This window comes from Lipotes vexillifer, unplaced genomic scaffold, assembly GCF_000442215.2.
Source record: "Lipotes vexillifer unplaced genomic scaffold, Lipotes_vexillifer_v1.1 scaffold327, whole genome shotgun sequence".
Taxonomy (NCBI): Eukaryota; Metazoa; Chordata; class Mammalia; order Artiodactyla; family Lipotidae; genus Lipotes; species Lipotes vexillifer.
In genome coordinates this window covers 1406640-1424805 of record NW_006771143.1, presented here as the reverse complement: position 1 = coordinate 1424805, position 18166 = coordinate 1406640, and the positions used below count along the sequence as shown (strand labels likewise).

At 37.1% G+C, this 18166-nt stretch overlaps 1 protein-coding gene across 2 annotated transcripts in view; it reads right to left on the bottom strand.

Annotated features, from left to right (window-relative positions):
- ANGPT1 (angiopoietin 1) overlaps positions 1 to 18166 on the bottom strand; it is a 252366-nt gene that overhangs the window by 23355 nt on the left and 210845 nt on the right. For both annotated transcript variants that reach the window (XM_007446535.1, XM_007446536.1), the window contains exon 7: positions 14927 to 15093. In XM_007446535.1, coding sequence (XP_007446597.1) covers positions 14927 to 15093 — 167 coding nt within the window. The remainder of the gene's footprint in view (positions 1 to 14926; positions 15094 to 18166) is intronic.

Genomic DNA, 18166 nt, shown 5'->3' with positions numbered 1-18166 from the left:
CATTAACTTCTAAAGAGTAGGACTGTGTCATTGTATTTGCATATGTGTGTCTATAGAACTCAAGAGATAGTATAACAGAACAGAGTTTGGAGCTTAATTGTCTGGGTTTAGAGTGTAGCTCTTATCCTTTCTGACCCTCAGTTACCTCATCTGTAAAATGACTCTCATATAATAGTAATGTCCTTCTAGTATTGTTATGATAACTAAATGAAGTAATACATATAAAAGCCTTGAAAAGACTGTCACGCGTAGAGTACTTATGAATATTAATAAAAAATTAAACAAAGAAACCAAACTTTCCTAACCAATAACTATAAACTACACAGAAGCATGGTAAACATGAGCTATATGAATAAGTCTAAATTAAACAAGCAAAATGTATACAACATTGATAGACATACGTAAGCATACTGACAGTGATGAAAACAGTGAGACAGACATGGAGCTAATTAAGACATGTATGTAGGCAATAAGCTGGAGAAATTCAAGATGAAAAAGACCAATTTTCTCAAATCCATAGGCCGCATTTCCTTTGAAAGTTTTCCTCATTTTTATATGGAGCAAGCAGAATACTATGCACGAAGAACAAGAAACCAGAGTCCCTTTGCTGACTGACTACCTAATTTTAAGGTCTACATTATTTTGAACCCAGATGCCTGAATAACAATCTTTTAATTCAAATGTTTATTCTTTAATAAAGTAAAATTCCAATCTTTTGAGAATCCTAAGATTTTCTTGCCATATAATAGGGTGCTTTATTGGCTGAATCCAGCACGTGTATTTTAATATCTTTATTGGAGTATAATTGTTTTACAATGTTGTGTTGGTTTCTGTTGTACAACAAAGTGAATCAGCTATAAGGATACATATATCCCCATATCCTCTCCCTCTTGAGCCTCCCTCCTACCCTCCCTATCCCACCCTTCTAGGTGGACACAAAGCACCGAGCTGATCTCCCTGTGCTATGCGGCTGCTTCCCACTAGCCATCCATTTTACATTTGGTAGTGTACATATGTCAATGTTACTCTCTCACTTCATCCCAGTTTCCCCTTCCCCCACTGTGTCCTCAAGTCTGTTCTCTATGTCTGCGTCTTTATTCCTGCCCTGCCACTAGGTTCATCAGTATCGTTTTTTTAAGATTCCATATATGCAGCACGTGTATTTTTTCCCCCTTTCTTTACTCATAATTGGTACTTGGAAAAGTCCCTGAAAAGATCACCCGTTCCAACGTATCCTTTAATTCGCATCTTTACTTCCTGGAAGCTTCCTTTATGACACTGTCTTCCTTAATTGGCATCATTTGTTCTCAAATGGAATTGAATCATTGGGGAATCCCCAGAATTTGTGTAGTGTATTAATCTAACCATTATTTAAGAAGGAGTACCTTATTTGCTTCTTAAGCTTCGGAAGCCCTGATGTAGACATGTAATTTGATAGATATCTTTGAACATGTTTAGTGGAAGATGTGCAAGTGTGAAAAATGCCTGAGATAGCAAGGGTCATGGGAATCTGTGTTGTGATTAAGAAAGATACATTTCCAGAGTTATAGAAAACCTCAGCCCCAAATAATGAGAAACTTCAGAGAACCCAGTTTCACTTATTCCCTGATTCTATTATGATTGCTTTATATAGTATTAGCTTTCATTATACATGTTTAAATTTTACACAAATTTTTCATCTAAGTTTTGACAACATATATTTTAATGTCCCTTCCTTGACTTACAAATATTAATATAGTGTAGAACTTTGATGAAAATGAGTTTATCAACCACCCAGGTATTCTCAAACTCTTGACACACGATACATTGTTAACAGCGACTCGTTTCAAAACCCCAGTAAAATACAGTTCTCAGTTTTTCTCAGTGACATGATGATTGCATTTGTTCAAAATTCATGATAAATTCTTCCTCCATAAAAAAAAAATAGTGAACTCACACTCTGTTGTCTCTGAGTGCTTTTGCACAGTGCTGAAAGAGTACACTGTACTCCGTACATTTAAAACAACAAACGATTTTCATGAAAGCTGTGACAATGAAACCATACTTCTCAAAGTTCAGAAATATACACTGTAGTGATTCTGTTTTTAGTTCTAAATAAAAATAACGTTCTTCTAGTATTTCTCCCTTTTCTAAGGATACATTAAAAAAAATGAGTGCCAAATGAATTACATGGCACTAAAGACCTCTGTAAAGAACACACAGTCCCTTAAACTTATTTCAGTTCCCTTGGCGTCACGTGTGGCTGACAGAATCAGTTCCGAGAGAGTGGCTCACTGACCAGACCTCTTCTGGTGCCTAAAAGACCAGGCTGACAGCCATCTCAAGAGAGTTTATGGGTTTGCATTTTTACTAAAAATTAAGTCAGGACCTTGTAAAACTTATGATTGAAACTGGTAATTTGTGTGTGTGTGTGTGTGTAAACAAGTTCAAGGGAGGTAGATTTGTTCTCATTTTCATTTCTGTTTAAAAAGCAGCAAGAACCTTTATTTCCAGGATCCCCTAAGGGAAGATAGAGGAAGAGGAAAGGGTGAGTAGAATGCTGAAAACCACTGAGAGACACTGTCTGAGGTTTTTTGCAAAGAGGAAATACTTTCTCTTGTTGTACTTCGACAACGTGTTGCTCTAAGTTCTACAAATAAGGCTCCAGCATGCATAAACAGATTCTTCTGTTGACCAAAATCATCAGTGTGCTTATTTCTCTCCACAATTAATGTAAGACACGGTCCAAACTCCTTATCATGTAATATGGCCTTCGTTTTCTGTAGCACAGCAAACCTCTACATACAAGACACTTGCTTTTGTCTAACTAAGGCAGGCTCTCTCCCACTTCTGGGTCTTTGTCCACATTGCTCCTTCTGGCTGGAATCTCCAAGCTTCCCTCCTACCATCATCCTCCATATATGCCTCACGAGAACTTATTCATACTTCACAAATAACCAAGAATTTCCTCCACGAAGCCTTTCCTGGTCCCCTTCAGTCTCCTCCAATGTACCCCAATCCATCCTCAACCCCAGCCAAGTTCACCGCTTTTCTTTAGTGCCCAACTATAGCCTAATTCCAAGAGTTCTTATTGTGGAGCTGAATCATACATAAATGTGAGCAAAATTTTGTGCTTGTTCATTTATTCTGGGGAGAAGATGCGTAGCTCCAGCAAATTTTTGAAAAGGTCTATGATTCCTTGATCAAAAACCAAAACAGTACAAAACAAAAAACCAAACAGGCATGCTAAAACATACTGCAGCTGAAACTTTTACTTTAAACCAACTATCCCTCCCATGTTTCCTTCCTTCTCTTCGACTATTAGCTCCACAAGACCAGCAAGGATGATGTGTCCTTTTAGTGTCATTAAAGTGTTATTTCTGCATCAGCATCACCTGGGTATACTTGGTAGGCTTGAGATACCTAGGTTCTATCCCAGGATCAGAATCTCTGGATGTGAGATTCAAAAATCTACACTTTAGACAAACATCTTAGTTGACTTTATGCACACTCAAGTTTGGAAATAAGTGAGTAGTACCAGGCAAATAACAGCAACATGATAAAAATTTGGTGGCTGGCTGGCTGGATAAATGAATGAATGCAGACTCTGATTTCAAAAGAATTGTAGCAACTTTTAAGAGAGTAATTTTAGTGAAGTTATGTAAATTAAAGCAAAACCATATCCAGTTAAGAGAGAAATAAAATAATTATGAATATTGGACAACTACATATTTAATAATTATTATTTATTAACAAGCCAAGGAAATATTGACTTAATGTCTTTAATTATCAGCATATGTTCTAGTTTAGGTGATGTTAAAGAAGCATACAGTATGTTCAGATGTAATTATTCTGCTAAGATGTATTCAGGTGTAATAATTCAGATGTAATTATTCTGCTAAGAAAGAATACTAGGTGTACTTTAAAAATCAGATTATAAATAGGTACAAACTATTCATTTGATCTTTAACACATCTGCTATTTTTAAAGCATAGTGCATTAAAATAATTATTTTATAACAATGTTGTGACCTCCAGTTGTTTATATAATGACTTCTGATCTTCAGATCTGGAAAATTCTCTCTAGAATTGATCATAAGCACATGTGAGGGAAAAGAAGTGTTTTTCATTTGCAGCCTAAAAATGAATAAGACTAAAATTATTCTTTATCCAGCTGAGCTTCTAATTGAGGCAGGTAATAAAATAGCACTTTTGATTCTTTCAAAAGAGAATGAGCAGACCAGCATAAGCACTGGCATTTGTAATGTTAGTACCAAAAGAGACATATCAAAGCACTTTGCAAATATTTGGCACGGAGTAAATGCTCAATTAATATTAGTTAAAGTTGATTGTTATGATGATACTATCGGCACAGAATTTACAGTTGAGCATTTAATGTTGATATTTGTTGATACTTGTCATAATTATTTTAAATGGCTTTATAAGTGCTTCTGAAATGAGTAAAGGCTCTCGAAAAGAAATAGATCATCTAGACAGAAGAAGCACTGTATTACTTACAGGGTAGTCAATATTTTATATTGTCATTTTCATTATTTAAAAATTTTTTACTCAAAAAATATAATTAACTGAATCTCATACTTTCTGATAAGCTCTCAGTTATTTAACCGTGAGTTCTAAAAATATCAAAGTTTACTGTTACCAAGTGGCAGCTATCAAAATTGCAGGCAGAGTACCTAGTCCTTGTAACCCACAAACTACTTACTGGTGACAGCAACACAGCATCCTTTTCCAGGATTAACTGGCCTAGGGAACAAGGTATGCTGTGTATTTATTTTATTTCATTTGCTTGGCATGATGCAATACAGAAATTTTTGTCTAACTTTTACAGGTAAAAAATAAATAAATCAACAGAAGAGACTGCAGTTGAATAGATCAGAGAAATGAATCTCATCCAAGCAACAATCCAAGAAACTAAAGGACATAGCACTTTATTAAAAACCTTACATGGAAACTGTCATATGCTTCCATTCTATACCATAAACCTCTGAGGGCAGGAATTTGACCTGATCTCCGAATTTCTAGCATCTATATCAATAACTGCTATATAGTAATCAGTTGTGTTTGCTGAATGCACAAAAGATATCTTTGTTGATGTGTCTTTCATATATTTATTAGAAAGTGCTTCCTTTCCAGACATATGCCAAGCATTGTGGAGAGGTCCCTGCCCTCCTAGAGGTGGCAGTTTAATAAGAAAGAATAGCCCATTACAACCCCGTGTGATAAGGACTTTGATAAAGGTAGGCACAGAGCACAGGGAGAGCACACAGAAGGGGCTCCTTACCCAGTATAAAAAGCAGAGCTCTACAGTCTGAGCTAAGACTTAAAGGCTAAAGAAAATCAAGTCAGGAAAGATGTTAAGCTCTTGAAGGATAAGGGTTGAGTTTTGTGGATTTGTCTCACCCACATGTCTTGCACATTGTTGTTACTCATATTTATTGAACAGAGTAATAAAAACACTGAGTGAAAAAAAAAAAATTGATTGAGATGTGAGAAAAGACTATGCAGATGGGCTGCCCTTAGAGGCTAAGTCCTAAGTCTCTCACATATTACTAGTTGTCTGGCTCTCCTCTTTGCTCTTAGCATCATACTTCATCATTATCCCTTTACACTCTGTGCTTAAACAACACCTTACTACTTGCAGTTTGCCTAACAAGACATGCTGGGTCTCACTTACGAGCTTTCACATATGCTATTCACTCTTCTATCTCCAACTTGAACTATTTCTTCAGCTAATTCCAATTTGTCATGTTTATGTAAACTTAGGTTACCCCTTGGAGGCCTTTCCAAGCCCCTAAAATTGGTTAGGCCCCCCTATTCATGCCACACTTGTCTTTATCTCCAAACTCACTATGTTCATGGCATTGTAATTGCCTGTTTGTCTGTCTACTGTCTATCCCTTCCCCTAGCCCCATCACACACGAGTATAGACATGTGTGAACACACACATACATGACTGTACTGAAATATCTCTGGATATTTTACCCTAGGATAGCACATAATAGAAATTAACAAATATTTTCTTCATTGAAGATAGAGCCTTCATCTTTTCAGTGGTGGCCAACATTTAGGAGGAACCCCAGCAGTGGGATCAAAGGACATCTCCCTAGATTATTTCCTGGAGGCAGCATTAGCTGATTCTAGCGATTTCTGCCAACCTATAAGTTTCTAGGACAGCAGTTGTCTGAGTCCCAGCATTACTCATTCTGGAGCTGGAATCCTGGGAATACTTAGACCTAGCAGCACCAAGGCATTTGTTTTTGTTGTCTTAGAAAAATTTAAGACTCTAGAGACTGACATTAATCTGCATTAAAGTCAAGAGATTTCCTGATCTTTATAAGGCCTGAAGAAGGTACAGAGTGACTTTGTAGGACCATGCCTTCTTCCTCTTGAATATTTCATCTCAGTCAAGGAGTATAAAATACAAATTTTGTTGAATAAAACAATTCCTTCTGGGCTTCCCTGGTGGCACAGTGGTTGAGAGTCCGCCTGCAGATGCAGGGGACCCGGGTTCGTGCCCCGGTCCGGGAAGATCCCACATGCCGCGGAGCGGCTGGGCCCGTGAGCCATGGCCGCTGAGCCTGCGCGTCCGGAGCCTGTGCTCCGCAATGGGAGAGGCCACAGCAGTGAGAGGCCCGCGTACCGCAAAACAAACAAACAAACAAAAATTCCTTCTCTGTTTTAGGAAGTATAACCGCAACAGAAACCGTAGTCTAAATAAAAGTAATACACCTCCCAAGTTGGAGAAATTATTTGAAAATACAAATAAAACTACTTAAAGCCTTAGGTTTGACATCTAGGCTAAAAATTCAAGAGGGTAGAAACTGCCAGGAGATTCCCTATATTTTTTTTTTGCCTACCTTGGTCAGTCCAGAACCGCTGTAAGAAATAAATTTCCTCTTAGTATTTCAACACATCTGCTACTGGTTCCAGCCAGGACAATGGAGCCCAGAGGATCAGAGAAATGAAAAACATTTCACTAAAAAGTGAAACAAGTTTTGCAATACCTACAAAAATGCAGGGCTTAAATTTACGTTGGAGGCTCAAGAGAATTCTTTTCAATCCACACTGATTTGTTTTGTCCTTGAAATATACACATGGCATGGGAATACTTTAATGATTGAAAAAAAGGATTTTGGAATTAAAAAGGCTTCATTCTTACATCCTCATTTTACTTCTGAGGACCTGAAACTTGGAAAAGTGAAGTAACTTGTCCAAGGTCATTCAGAAAAGTTAACTACAGATCCAAGTCTAGAGTTCATGTCTCTTGATTCCCAACACAATATTTTTACCCATTACATAAAACTGCTTCCCAATAAAGATCTTGGCCAAAAATAAACTTTGTGCAAAAAGATGTTTAATGGCCAAATTATTTTCCAGTTTTTTTTTTTTTTTGGTAATTTTGTTTAAACATCTTATTCATCTCTTCATGTGGAATCTCTTCCAGAATGAGGCTTTAGCATAGCCATAGTTCTCCCCTGAAAGTATCATTCATCTCCAACAAATAATAAGGAGATAATAAAATGAGAAGAAAATCACCAAACTGTGCATTATAAATATTATGGTAAGATTATAATTATAATCTAAAATGTACATTAAATAGTGAAACACTATCATTCAGACTTCGCGAATACAAATTTTCTATTGGTTCAAAGAAGGGCTATCTTTAAGTCTGTCATTATACTATCTGTGATAGAGGATTTATTAATCGAGTTAATATAAAAAGACAAAGGAATTAACGTTAGGGAACAAACTGTAACCAAGAATGGAAAAAATTAACATGTAAAGTCACTTGATAAAATCACATGCAAAATTTATCTCCAATTGGTAAATCGTTACTTTTACAGATATAATAATACAATGTACTCTACAAATGTCTGAGGCACTAGCAAGGGGGAGGCCAAAGGGATATTGTAGTAAGTCCCCACAACCACTTCAATCAACATAGATCAGCTTTATGTGTTTTATAACTTATGACATTTTCTAATAATCTTCTTTGAGACTACATATTCCATTGTAAAAAAAACCCCACAAAACTTTAAGTGATTAAACTTAACCCAACCAATAATGGGACAAAATGACCTTTTGTACCTTCGGATGTGATAAAATGGGAAGTACACAGTATCGTTTATTTAGCATTCTTGTCAAAAAGATTTAATTTGAATCTCATCAGGAAGAAATAATCAGATAAATTAATAAGGAGACATTTCTGAGGAAAACTGATCTGCATTAAAAAAAAATACTAATGACAAGTGTGTGGTAGGTAACTGCGCTAGGTAAAAGGTGACTAAAGAGATCGCAGATGCAATGAGTGAGCCTGAGCTGGGTCCTGAATCCAAATAAGTAAATAGATAAGTACCAATCAGTAAAAGACATTTTTGGGACCGTGGTTGGGGGGTTGGATTTCAATATAGAAACATACTAAATTTTTATTGAATAAATAATAAACTTCCTGGGTGTGATAAAAATCGAATTAAATAATAAAACATATCTTTCATAGTCATATGGCACTTAAGTTTGTCCAATACAAAGTATGTTTGCATATTCTTTCTGATTGGATCCATGTAACAAAATGGTGAGAACTACAGGACAGTGGACATTATTCCCACTTAAAGATAAGAAAATTGAGGTATAAAAGTATTAGGTGATTTGCCCAAGGTACTGCTAGATTGTGCTACTGTCAAGTTGGTTAATCTGAGAACTGTGCTTCTCAGACTCTCCTTCTTTGTACAGTTCCAAGTTAGAGTTGGCCCCAAGAGGACTTTGTATGAGATTTGAAAGGTGGAAGTAAAGCAGTGGTCCAACTCAGATTATCATTAGGTATGGTGATGTTCAGGATCAGAGGTGCCCAGCAGTTCTCAGCTTGTGCTCTCTTCCACTCTGTACACAGCTTGCCTCCCCGACGCTGGCAACCTGCCCAGACTCAACACCAGATACCTGATTGCACAACCCTAGGTAACGTAGCTATGGCTTTTCTTGGATCTCCCCTGCTGTGAGATCTAAGCTGGTAGCTGGATTTGGTAGCTGGACGTGCCTCGTTTCTCGAATTTTCCTGCTGGCTCCAGCTTGTCCACTACCACACTGGGGTTCATGTATATGTGTTAGTGACCCTTCCTCTGATTATCCTCCTTCATCTTCCAGACCTTCACTTTCCCAGCTCACCTCACATTTGTGTAAGGTGGAATTTGTATAATAAATCCCTTATTTCCATAATACTCATCATGGCTTTGTTTCCGTAACTGACCACTGACTGATACAACCAAATTGCTTTATGGATAGTGAAGCCAGACTTCACTATTTAATAGCTTCCACATCTTCTGACTCCTATTCCAGAGCTCTCTCCAGTAGATCACAGCATCTCCCTAAACCCACAATTAAAACATTTATTTCTTTTAAGCATTGGATGTGGTGGCAGTTATGTATTTGTTTTTGAACTCTAAGTATTAGGACCAGCAAAGTTTTTATGAGAAGAAAAAGGTCATTGTAAGCCCTAAACTGATGGAAAATCTTACTGAAGTACTTTTAGGGAGATCAAAATTTAATCATTTATCAAAGAATTGAAGGGGAAAAAAATAACAAAGAACTGTATACATAAAAGTAATTTTATTCTAGTGAATAAGTTTTGAGCTGCAAGGAGCTTTATAAATACTTTAATTTATAGGACAGAAAACTGAGAGATGAGATAATGTGTCTGCAGACATTCAGATTATTAAAGACAGAAGTGGGGTTAGAAGAAACATATTTTATCTCTTAGAATATGTGCTTTGAGTGTATTTAATTCCAGCAATTAACTGATGGATTTCCTTTTATTGAGGGATGGCCAAAAGGTGGGCAGTTAGAGATCAAAGCTCAAACTGTGACTTCTACTCATATTAGTACTTGTGACCTTATGCGAAATACCACACCTCAATTTTCTTATGTAAAACAAGGTGTCTGGTGCATAGCATGTATTCAACAAATATTAACTATTAACTATTAGCAATAATTTGGCTAGGGCTTCCCTGGTGACGCAGTGGTTGGGAGTCTGCCTGCCAATGCGGGGGACGTGGGTTCGTGCCCCGGTCCGGGAGGATCCCGCGTGCCGCGGGGCGGCTGGGCCCGTGAGCCGTGGCTGCTGGGCCTGCGCGCCCGGAGCCTGTGCTCCGCGGCGGGAGGGGCCGCAGCAGTGAGAGGGCCTCGTACCGCAAAAAAAAAAAAATAATAATAATTTGGCTGGCTTAGGTATATATCTTGAATTTTGATAAAAATGGTTTCCATATTCTAGAAACTTAGAAATTAGTGGGAAAGATCATACACACAGTTATTTAATAAACACTTGTTAATGACATAACAGAATGTGGATACCGGATAGTTATTCACAGACTGTTATGCAACTATGGGCCCACAAAGCATCCAAATTGACCTGAGAATGAAGGTGATGCATTTCTCTGGGAAATCAGTGTAGGGATATTTATAGGTGAATGATCTTAGGATCGATTCCAATGGCAGAGGGAGAAACTGCATGGGCTCACATGCAACCACAGTGAACATCTCAGCTAATCTCGAGTGAAATTCTGGACCTTGGATAGCCTTCAGAATTGTCCTCAATTAGGGCAAGTGGTCCTTAATAGACTCCTATACTGACCAGTCATTGGATGCAATCTGTCTGTAGGAAGGAGCAGTGACCTTGAATGAGATGACTTTCTTCAGTCATAGGCATACCCAGGCAGGGGACCTTGGCTTACAAGCTGTTAGCCAGCAATGTTCCCAGGAAGTGGGAGAAGGAGTGCTTCAGTTCTGAAGGGAGGATATAGATGAGCACATCGGAGCATATACCATAGTAGGTATCAGGGAAGACTTCCTGAAATAAAGGAAAATCTTAAAGGTTTAGAAGATGTATCCAAAGTTGGATTTATATGTATAGGGTAAGGATATAGCATAAACAAAGGCGTGGGTGGTAAAGGGAAATTGCAAGTAGTTTCTGGATCATAATCACAATAAGGGGGTATCTGATTGGGTGAGGCTGGGGGAACAATATGATAGTAATAGCTGAATAAGTAGGTAGGACCAGGACAGGAAGAGTTTTAGGTGGCAGACTTTAACCTGTAGATATTTGAACACTGTTGAAATATGTGAAGGATGGCAGAGCTCAAGTCAGATTGTGTTTCAGAAAAAACATCTCAATAATAGTGTGGAAGGTATATTTGAGAGCATCAAGACTGGAGGCTGGAAGGCTTTATAACCGTCTGGGTGTTAGATGACGAGGATCTGGATAATACTGCCTCTCTAGAGGAAGTATTTAGTAATTTCACGTTGATTGTGTGTTATTGCACATGATGTGTTTATCATAACACTCTCACATTATTGGTTTTTTCTTATTTATATTCTCTTGGGTTCTAAAGATTTTATTTTCTATCTGAGAAAATCATTTGGACATTCCTTCGAGAATAAAAGGAAAATATGTGTATTACATGTACATTTGTAAGCTCATCCATCTATTCACAACATTTACTCTAAATCAATATGTGTCTAGAACATGAGAAAGATCTATTTAAAATTTTTTTTTGGTTTATACATTATGGCCACAACTATTACAAGAGTTATCAAAATATAATTTCTATTAAGATAAAATATTTTAAAAAAGAAAACTCAAAAATTTCTGAATTTAATTTGTAAGAGGAAAAATACAGAAAATGTAAAAATAGAAGAAAAAAAACCCACCATGAATTTCATAGTTTTTTTGCAGTACGCGGGCCTCTCACTGTTGTAGCCTCTCCCGCTGCGGAGCACAGGCTCCGGACGCGCAGGCTCAGCGGCCACGGCTCACGGGCCCAGCCGCTCCGCGGCATGTGGGATCTTCCCAGACCGGGGCACGAATCCGTGTCCCCTGCATCGGCAGGCGGACTCTCAACCACTGCGCTACCAGGGAAGCCCGAATTCCATAGTTTTGATTTTATTTGGAATTTAGTTGAATTTGAGCAGGTCAATTGACCAAAGCTTCATCAAAGTTTCTTCATCTTTAAAAGGTGTCTAATAATACCTAGCTCAAAATTCATTGTAAGGATTAAATGATTATAATATTAAAAATCATTTCATAGATTATAAAATACTACACAAGTGTTAGCATTAATTCCTTTAATAATTTATCACAACGAGGCATCCTAATGCAGAGGGAAGAGAAATGAGAACAAGCACAGAAAAGCAAAGCTAGATACCTGGAGTCCTGACTTGAGGTCACCTGTGGTGTTACTGGGCCTGGAGAATCAGTGCTGGGTGTGAGTGAAGATAGAGGTGGAAAGGGAAGTCACAAGGGTGTAGCTTCCCTTTTCAAGCTTCTGTTTGATTTTCTTTGAAAGAGTGAATAATGCCAGTTTATAGTGTGCTTATTTTGATTAAGCTTTCACCAGAACAGGCATTATGTTTTAATGAGTTTTAATTTCTTATTTGATGCCAGTGTGAATCTTAATATTTAACTGCATGAGAAGGTGATGATTACAGATCTATTTTCTGCTGGGTCTTGGCAGGAAAGAGGGCCAGAGCCACCAGCTTTATTACAGTAGCATTACAGAGTGGAAACCACACCTAACTAGGAAGGAGCCAAACATCCCATATTTAAGTCTTTTTCCCTCCTTGGACAAAAATATTACATATTTCTGAACCTCAGCCTTCTTTTCTTTAAATCCAGAGGTTTGGAATTAAATGATTAAGTTCCTTCTGGATCTATAATTCTGATTCTCAAGGTTCACAATTCTCTCAAGAGAGAAAAATGGAGATCTCAGAGTGAACACCTCACTTTAGCTTTTTGATCACAGATCTGCATTATTTGGGTGAAGATCAGAATTACAAAGATGTTCAAGGACCAGGAAATGCTCAGTGAGGGCAGGGGGCATTTTAAGAGGAGATAAGTGTGCCTTCCTCATGCAGATGCCAGAATGACATTCATACCATGTACCCTGAAGCCTACTTCTGATGCCTCCGACCCTCCTAAACCTACCCACTCTTTGCGCCCTTAATACCACCCCAGCCTCATAAGTGCACACGCACGCACGCACGCACGCACACGCACACACACACACACACACACACAAGAACTGAGAGACATTTTGGAAAAGAACCAAAGCAAATTCTTCAGGAGCCTAGAAAAAAGACTAGACTAATTATTTGCTAGTCCTATTGTCAGGCTGTCTGACATTAGCCAAGTTTCATATAGTTTCAAGTTTCAGCTCAAAACATTTACATAAGAGTACCCCTGATGTTTTACAGTGGTTTTTCTTGTTATAAAACTCTCAAAATATTGACCTCCTTGGAAACATTTCTTCTTACAGTCCACTGAATTTTATAAATGTCTCTTCTTTGGTTTCTTGAGTTGCCATATGCATACCCTCTCTCCCCACCATGAGACTATCAACTCTTTAGATCTATTTCTCATCTTCTGTTGTGGTGACATCATCACTGTTTGTTAAGAAAATGATTATTATGTCTCCAAGGATCCAATCCCACACATAATCCATTAAAATAAAATGAGATGTGTTCATAAAAGAATTGTAGATTTTAACTCCTAAAGGATGGCATGTTTCAAAAAGACAAATAGCAGCAGAAACAGTTGAACTATGAGGAGATGGCCACACAAGTTGGAAAAAAAGCATAAGGCCTTGGTCGCTGTCATTGCATTTTGTTTGAAGCAGTGTGCCAACCCTTTAATGCACACAATCGTTTTTACAAGACCAATGTAGAGTAGCCACGATATCGAGAGTTTAAAATCATTGCAACCCTAATTTACTGTTTATCTAATTTACAAAACTGAGTCACACACCATTATTAAGGACCTGCTATGTGCCAAGTATTGCATTTATGAGTACTGATATAAAAGTAACTGAAATATACTTCCTGTTCTCAAGGAAGGCCAACCAGTTATTTAATGACCTAGTTTGTAACAAAGCTAAACTGTGAGGTCTGGGAGACGAGTGACCTCATCACTGACTGCAAGTTTGCCAGTGCCTAGTCGAGTTCCGGGAACACAGAAGTAATACAATAAGTGTTTGTGAAATGAATTTACCACCCTGCATTACTTGATTAACCATTTTCTTCTAGTGTACAAGCTGCTCATTGAAAAAAAAATCAGAGATGTTAACAATTAAGTATATAGTCTATTTTTAATCCGCAATGATGTGTTGTGTATGTTAATGCCATTACTTGGATTTATTTTTGTCTCTCACATTACTGACCAAAAAATTCTAAATTATGCCTCATCTTATTTTTTAGTAAATCATTCAAACATAAAATTTTACTCCTCTTTTGTCACCTTCAAGATAATGTAAAAAATAATTTAAGAAAAGTAAATAAGGGAAGTATACGTAAAAAAATCTTTTGATAGAAGAAAGTATTTATTTCAAGCCCCTGAGTTTGAGTCAATTCTCTGCCATTAGTTTTATATGTATAAATTCACTGCACCTCCAAAACAATAACAGCAACAATAAAAATAACAACAATAATATCATGTTTGAATTAATTCCATATCCTCTAGAATTTAAGCCAACATCAAAATAATCAGTCTGTGAATAAATACACTACCATGTGTAAAATAGCTAGCAAAGGGAGCTCACCTCAGTGCTCTGTGACGACCTAGATGGGTGGGTGGGAGGGAGGTCCAAGAGGGAGGGGATACAGGTACACATAGAGCTGATTCACCTCACTGTACAGCAGAAACTAATGAGACATTGTAAAGCAATTTTACTCCAATTAAAAAAAAATAACCAGTCTGTGAAAACTGAAATCTAAAGCTTTGAAGAAGTCTTTACAGGGTTTTTTGCATCCCTTTGTCATAGGCCTAGACAGCCTGATTTTCATTTTGAAGGATAACTTTCATCATTTCTTTTTTTCACACTTTTCCATTAAAACTCTTAGATGACTAGGCCTGAGGCAGTTGAACACCACACCCAAGAAGGACCTACCTGTAATTTTGCTTTTCATTTCCTATGTGGAATCTGTCGTATTGTGAATAGGCTCGGTTTCCTTCCCAGTCCATTAACTCGATTCTTAGTGTGTACTGCCTCTGACTGGTTATGGCAAAAATAAACTCATTCCCCAGCCAATATTCACCAGAGGGATTTCCAAAACCCTGTGAAAGAAGACAGAGATGCAGTTGTTAATCCAGGGAGAAGCTCTTTCCATGTTTAATATTAAGCTATGTTCTAAACAATAAAAAACATTCTTTAAAAGTAAAGATGGTTCTTTCATTTTTTTTTTTTTGGTTCTTTCATATTTTTATACACTTTCTTCGATTACTCACTCAGTATTTTACTGCTATGTTTCCCCCCATCGAGGCTCATGTCTAATTCTTATTACAGTAAATTCTGACATATAAATCTGTGTAGATGAGATGTTTTTGAATTAAATGAATCTGGTTAATAGGTTTAACCAGTAAATGCTTCTCAATCACAGCTTGCTTTTGAAAACGTTTCTAAAATACTAGTTAACGGAATATTTTCAACATAGTTTAAATATTTTTCAATGAATATCATAGCATAGTATCAGACAAGTTATTTAACAATATTATTATTTTTGTTATTATTATTCACAAGTCAAATTATGGTTAGATAATAACAGATAACTAGACCCTTAACTTCCCTAGCTTTAACATTTTCATTTTTAAGTAATAAGCAAATCTGTAAATCCAGAACTGTAATCACTTAAATACTTCGCCTCCACAGATTAGGATTTTGAGGCAGAAGGCTGACACTTAAGAGCTAGCGAGTGAACCTAGCTGGCTGCTCCGCCCCAGAATCTCAATATGGTTCCACTGTTCTCTTTAGGGCAATCCCAGTCACTGCTACTGTGTTCAAAATAGTTTTCTTTGTGGAGTAAAAGAAAGTACACAAAAGAAAGCTAATTCTTAACGTTGGCTATGTTAGTGATAGGAAAATTTAAGACCCTAGGAAACTACTGGCATCCTAGATTTTGGGTATTCACAATTGCCTCAGAAAGTGTTCCTTGGTAAAACTTGAAGTTCAGTGTAATTCTTGATATATGGGTTTGTTTTATTGACCAGACTATGAACTCCTTGAGGACAGAAGCTGTGTTGTATTTGTGAATCCTCAAAGACTAGTAGAATGCTGGCATACACTGGGCACTCCATATGTTTCATTGAAGTTCAAAGAAAATGGAAGAAAGGGAGGAAGGAAGAAAACAAAGGCTATGGCACCCTGCAATTGCATTCAGTGAAGTAACCTTAATACATAATTCTTGTTGTAGGTAATTTGGTTGTGTCTCAGGGGTGTTTCTTAAAGTGCCCAACTGAATCATAATCACTGGAGCACTAGTTGAAAAAATAATATTCCTGGCTCCAATTTGAATCAAGCTATCTGAGAGCCAGTCCATAAATCTGAATCTGAACAAACTCCCCGTTTATCTTGTGCACATTCATACTTGGAAGACTTGGAGGTGTCCAGTAATCACATAATATACTTTGATGTTGCAGAAAGAAACATATTCTGGTTCACTGAGGTATTCATTAATAAAAGTTTTATTTTATCTGTATTAAGAAGAAGTATGAGGGAAGTACTAAAATAATCACAACAATCCTTATTTTCTCAACACCGAAGATAGAATTTGGAAAATATTTGTTTCTTTTCATATTTAATGTATATCACCTTTACAGAATTACAACTACAGTAGAAGTGTTCTTAACTGATTTCTCCTTTAACCAACTTAACATATGAATCATTATTCTCCATTCCTTACTTAAAATATATTGATGCCCAGAGTACACTGAAAGTATTAAATACATTTGTGCACTACTGCCTGCCAAGTGAGTGACTTACCAAAGGCCAACTGCATTTGGTCTCAAACTCATTTATGCCAGTTCTGTTATTGTAATGATAAGATTTATAATGTTATGTAAATAAGTTAAATATTAGTGGGGAAAGAGGAGTTTTTGTTCTGTTTTGTTTTTTATAAAAACTAATTTAAACATTTAGATTTGCTCAATGAAAGCAAATCACTAAAAAACGCTTTTGAGCTATATGTTGTTGCAATAACTCTAAAAGACTGAGGAAAATAATAAAACTTTAGAGGATTTTTAATGTACATTACTTTGTATATGTCTTACTTGCTCTAGTTTAAAAAAAAACAGAAGTTAGAAATTTGATGCATTTGATTATGGGAAAGTTTTATGAAAGAGCCACTGACTCAGAATTCCAAGCTTTGAGCCTACATTATAAAGGCATGGGTAAATGAATGTATATTTTTTATATTTCAATGAAATGTATTAGCATACAGAGGTACACTTTTAAGGTTATTCCCCAATTTAGCTTAGTTTTTGATTAACTGAACACCCTTTGTCCAAATTGCAGTGGGTATATGCATCCCCAAAGATCATCTACCTGTAGCTCAGAGTACAGGTAGATGATGAAGTCCATACTCCAGTGCCTCCTTTCTTCTCTGTTCCTAAGATGCTCAAGTCATACTTTGCAAGAGTCCCACAGTGGCAGGAAATCTTAGAGCAATTTAAGATGTGCTAAGAATTTTACACATTTTTAGGGCAGCTGGTGCTTCATACCAGGGAGAAGAGTAAAGCGTACCTTCTCCAATGAAAAAGCAAAGCAGAAAGTTACAGGGGACAGAAAGTCAAAGAATTAGCACATTCTCAGTTGCAGCAGCCACTGGGAAGAAAAAGAACACTGCTTGGATTCTCTTTGCATTTCTTCTCAGCTCAGACATGTCAAAACTCTCCCTATAGCCACTTGATTCCCTCTTTTGTGTAGCCAGTTAGAAGAGATTCAGTAATTGTACTAACTGTGAATAAGGAGGGTGGGAATGATGAAGCGTTAAGTTTTAGGTCAAATATTTCCATGCCGTTGAAAGCGTTGCGAGGATAGAAGCTCTCCAGCTTAGTGAAAAGTACAGTGATCTCCAGCCAGCCTCAGAAAAGGAGGAGCATTTGTATCATTCCTCCAAGAGCCTCCATTCCCCTCTTGGCATGCAGGTTTGTACCCCCCTCTAAGCGGAGATTAACAACCCTTCCTAAACAGTTTGCTTTTTCTGACTGAAAACAGAGGAAGAAGCAACTGAAAAGAAAGCAATGAAATTTGCTTTCATAAACAAAAATTTTATTTCATGCACCTTCCCAAAAAACTTTCTAAATATGCTGTATTGGCTACAAGGAATCAACATGACTGTTAGAGAGAGAGTGT